At 40.1% G+C, this 4,937-nt stretch overlaps 1 protein-coding gene across 1 annotated transcript; it reads right to left on the reverse strand.

Moving 5' to 3' along the window:
- Window positions 1-3,688: 3,688 nt before the first annotated feature.
- LOC103211984 (olfactory receptor 1019-like) lies at window positions 3,689-4,620 on the reverse strand. Its single transcript, XM_007957985.1, is given in 2 exon segments — window positions 3,689-4,296; window positions 4,299-4,620. Coding segments are annotated over 2 exon segments (930 nt in total).
- Window positions 4,621-4,937: the final 317 nt, after the last annotated feature.

Raw genomic sequence — 4,937 nt, forward strand, 5'->3', positions numbered from 1 at the left:
AGAGCGCTGTCTCTTTAAATATCCAAAATTGTCAAGCTGCTTTTTAAACCTTCAAAATGACGGCGCCCTCCGGACTGGCAAAAATCCACAGCTCAGCCCACCTTTCTCTTCACCTTCTCCGTTTGTTCCCCAGCCACTGTACAGAGTCCTCCGTGCAGTCTCCGGCTAGCAGGGTGATTTTTAGGTTAATTCTTAGGTCCTACCACCACTTGGGAATCTCCAAGCTGTCTGTGCTGTCCGGATTGCTCAGGCTTGCTGCCAGACCACAGCTCAGTCTGTCTCCTTTTTTGGTATTTTCACACAAATTCTTCTACTAGTTGGGGTTTAGTCCACTTGTATATCCTTCCCTTGAAGGCTCAGGGGTCCAGGATTATCTTCTGTGTCTGTGTTAATTGGTTTCCCTATTTTTGTTGAAGAGGGTCTGTGTAGTCTTTCTGCCTAGTCCACCATCTTGCCGGATCTCAAAGTCAAGGTATTTTAAGTATTCTTCCCCAATGCCACAATTCAAAAGCATCCATTCTTATTCAGCCTTCCTTTCTTCTTTATTCATTGTCTAGCTTTCACAAACATATAAAGCAATTGAAAATACCATGGCTTGGGGTAGGTGCACCTTACTCTTCAAAGAGATATCTTTACTCTTCTGCTCTTCAAAGAGGTCTTTGGCAGCAGGTTTGCCCAGTGCAATACATCATCTAATTTCTTGACTGCTGCTTCTATTGGTGTTGATTGTGTAACCAAATAATATGAAATACCACATGACTCTACTTGATTTGAATTATATAGCCCAAAATAAATAAATAAATAAATAGAAGTGTGTTTATACATAGATAGATAGATAGATATACAAAAACAAAACAAAACAAACTCACTGATTCAGATCTTACTCATATTGACTCTTCCTTGGGTTTCCGAGGCAGTATCACTATGGAAGTAGATTGCTCAACCTCCTTCCTTCTGAGGAATAGCTGGTGGGTTTGAACCACCAGCTTTCTGGTTAGCAGTCAAATGCCTTAGGCACTACACCACCAGAGCTTCCAAAAATATAAAACAAAATAAAACTCACTGCTTTAGAGACAATTCTGACTTATAGAGAGCCCCATTGGTTTTCCAAGGAGGTAAATCTTTAAGGAAGTAGATTGTCCTATCTTTCTTCAACAGATTTGCTGTTAGATTTGAACTCCAACCTTCTGGTTAGCAGTCAAATGCCTTAGGTACTGTGACACCAGAGCTTCTTAGAATCGTATCTACTCACAATAAATATATTCTCTTACACTAATTTCTGATATTTCTCTTTGTGTTTAAGTATTAAACAGAAGTAAGAAAAAAAATTGAGTGTAGCTGGCATGACATTTACCAAATCATGATTATTCTGGAACAACTGCTGAAAAGATTCTGGTTTGGCTGATTCCTGAAGAAACTGTGGGTTCGTAGTGCATTGTCATATATGGTCTGGCCATTGCCTTTTTGTAAACTAAATCTATCACTGTTTACATATCAAGGATTATGTTTTATTTATTAAATCTTTGTTAAATAAGAATCCACTGTGGATCAGTAATATCAAGCATTTGTTGTACAACAACAGAAATAAATAAGTAAATATAATCATTTGTGTCCTCAGAGATCATACAATCTATGGAGGGAGACATATAATAAATTAAGACTTTATTTTATTTATTTAGTTATTCATTTATATTTTTCGGCAAGTTGTGTTAGTGCTATGAAGAGAATGGCTAGGATGAAGAGACAGAGATCGTGGTTAGAGTACTTATACCTAGTCAGCAAAGACCTTTCTGAAGAGTCAGCAAGTAAGTTGAACCTTGGAGAGTAACACATGTAGGAATAAAAATGTTCTGGGTTGAAGAAATTGCATATGCAAAGGTCCTGAACTACAGAGATTGTGCAGCACTCTACTAAGGCACTAGCTTAGCAGTGTGAATGTTAAGTGAAATCCCATTGTTTTACTTAGCTGAGCTGTTTTCTGACAAAGAAGTGAGACTCCCTGAATAATGGAGTATGTTTTCTTTTGCACGAAAATGTCAGCCTGCTAATTGAGCTCTGATGGCACAGTGCCGAAAGTATTTGCCTGCTAGCCAAAGGGTTAATGGTTCAAACCCACTAAGTGCTCAGTGGAAAGAAGATGGGGCAATCTACTTCCATAAAGATTTACTGCCTTAGAAACCCAATGGGGGTCACTGTCAGTAGGAAACAACTCAATAGCTATGAGCTTTTATTTTGTTTTATTTTATTTTTTAACCAGCTTTATACACATGAGGTTGCATCATTCCCAGAGGTGGCAACTTGCCCTTAGATTCAGCAACCTATTATAGAGACAAGCAGTGGCCCTTCTGTGGAGACAAGATCTTAATGGGTTAGCGGGAGTGCCAAAGGAGGAGGGCAGCTGTATCTTCTGACCTCCTCTAACCACACAAGAGGAAAATAGAATCACCATTAGTATCCCAAGGCCACTCCTGTGGGGCCACACATGCTGTGTCCCTCCAGTCCATTCATCAGCCTTGACACCAACTGTTCCTTCCCCAGCACCCACCACCTCTCTGTTGGGTTTGATAATTCATCACAGTGGCCACACAGAACTCACAGATTATCGGGTTTATTAGGGAAGCACCAGGCTACAATTCAAGTTCAGGAACAATGTTCAGTTTCTCTCAAACCACCAACTCTCAGCCAAGAGTCTCTCTCAGTCTCTCTCCCAGCAGTGCATGTCTCTTGGTGTCTCTCAGCAGTGCATGTCTCTCAGGAGTGTGTTTCTCTAAGCAACACATCTTTCTCAGCCAGCAATTAGAGAGACTTCTTCTGCGTCTAGAAGGGCTCCTTTTGAGCCTAGCAGAGTGACCACTAACCAATCCCAATGTCAGAATTCTATACACCTGAGAGAGAATTTCCCAGAAATTTCCTTTGTGCTGCTTCCAACAGAAATACCTCAGGTGGGCAACTTTAACAATCAAGAAATACTCAGTTTCTCACAGCAAATTTCACCATGAAGTTTAGAAAGATTTATGGCTAGAAAAGTCATAACATTAATTTACTACATCACAGGGAGTTTGTGTGATTGTAGGATATTAATGAGAGGAAAAGAAAATGGATCAGACAAGAGTAAAGATAAAGCAATGATAAATTGGTTTGGTCAACAGATAAGGGTAGAAATGAAAGAAACATTGATTAGTAAGATAATGGGAATTGGACAGGGCCGAGATATTAATTGTAGAATTTTGGATGCACAGGAGGTGGTAGAGGAGAGAGTTGAAGAAATTAAGGGTGATGTCCAACTTTAGAGTTTCAGAGTGGCAGTATTTAATATGAACACAGAGATTTAATGGTAAGAAGTGATATTTTTAGCAGTTTAGGTACAATATAGATACTTCCACTGTTAAAATATTTGAAAGCATATGCATTATATTGGAAGCACTGGTAGTGTAGTGCCTAAGGCACTTGACTGCTAACCAGAAGGCTGGTGGTTCAAACCCACCAGCCACTCCTCGGAAGGAAAATTGGGCAATCTACTTCTGTAGTGATACCACCTTGGAAACCCAAGGAGGGGTAGCTATGAGTCAGGTCACTAAAAGTGAATATTTACAAGTCTGTATTGCTGAAAATGTGTGCAATTATGTCAAAGTACTTAAATTTTGCTCTAAGAAACTTAAATTAATACTTTTACTTAGCAAACATGGTCTCACCCAGAACCCATTTTAGTACTGATTGCTTTTTTCAGGGCATCTTTCACATCCTTATTTCTCAGGCTGTAGATCAGTGGGTTTAACATAGGGATCACAACTGTGTAGAAAGTAGATGCCATTTTGTCAGTGTCCATTGAGTAACTTGAGCTTGGTCGGAAATACATGAACAGGAGAGTACCATGGAATATAGCTACAGCTGTTAAGTGGGAGGCACATGTAGAAAAGGCTTTGTGTCTTCCCTCAGCTGAGTTTATTCTAAGGATGGTAGTTATGATAAAGCTGTAGGAGAGGAGAATGGTTACTATGCTGCACCCCACAACACAGCCAATCAAAGTGAACATCACTATCTCATTGATGGATGTATCTGAGCAGGAAAGGCCTAACAAGGGTGGGGCATCACAGAAAAAGTGATTGATAACATTGGACGTCCAAAAAGACAGTTGAAAAATGCCACAAGTGTGGATCGCTGAATACACCAACCCTACAATGTAAGCACCAGCCACTAGCTGGGTATAGACCTTCCTAGACATGACAATTGTATAAAGAAGTGGATTGCAAATAGCTACATAACAGTCATAGGCCATGGCGACCAACATGAGGCATCAGCAAAGGTCCCAAAAAAATACATCTGAACAGCACATAAATTATATGGAATCCTCTTTTTTTCAGAGAAGAAATCAGCCAACATCTTGGGAGAGACAGTGGAAGAGTAGCAGACATCACAGAAAGACAGATTGCTCAGGAAGTAATACATGGGCGTGTGGAGTCTGGAGTCCATCTTGATCAGTCGGATCATCCCTAGATTTGCAGTCACGGTTACCCCATAAACTAGGAGAAAGAGCACAAAGAGCCCCTGCTGCACATCCTTTCTGCGAGTAAACCCTAAGAATATGAAGTCAGTAAACAAAGTGTGGTTTTCAGCAGCCATCACGCAGATCTATGAAATTCCTGGTTCTGAAAGAAGGAAATAGAAGTGAATGTTTTACACTTTACTATCTTCATAGTTTAATCTGAGTTCTTTCTTATTTTTGTAATTAAAAATTAGTGAAGTAAGAATGCTAGGATTTCCTGAAGTAACTGACTAAACTGGAAATTTAAATATACTAAAGCATAGTGGCTAAGGCATTTGACTGCTAACCAGAAGGCTGGTGGTTCAAACCCACCAGCCACTCCTCGGAAGAAAGGTTGGGCAATCTACTTCCATAGTGATACCCCCTAGGAAACCCAAGGAGGGGTCGCTATGAG

The sequence above is a fragment of the Orycteropus afer genome, unplaced genomic scaffold (genome assembly GCF_000298275.1).
Source record: "Orycteropus afer afer isolate SDZICR_OR568_19922 unplaced genomic scaffold, OryAfe1.0 scaffold00832, whole genome shotgun sequence".
Taxonomy (NCBI): domain Eukaryota; kingdom Metazoa; phylum Chordata; class Mammalia; order Tubulidentata; family Orycteropodidae; genus Orycteropus; species Orycteropus afer.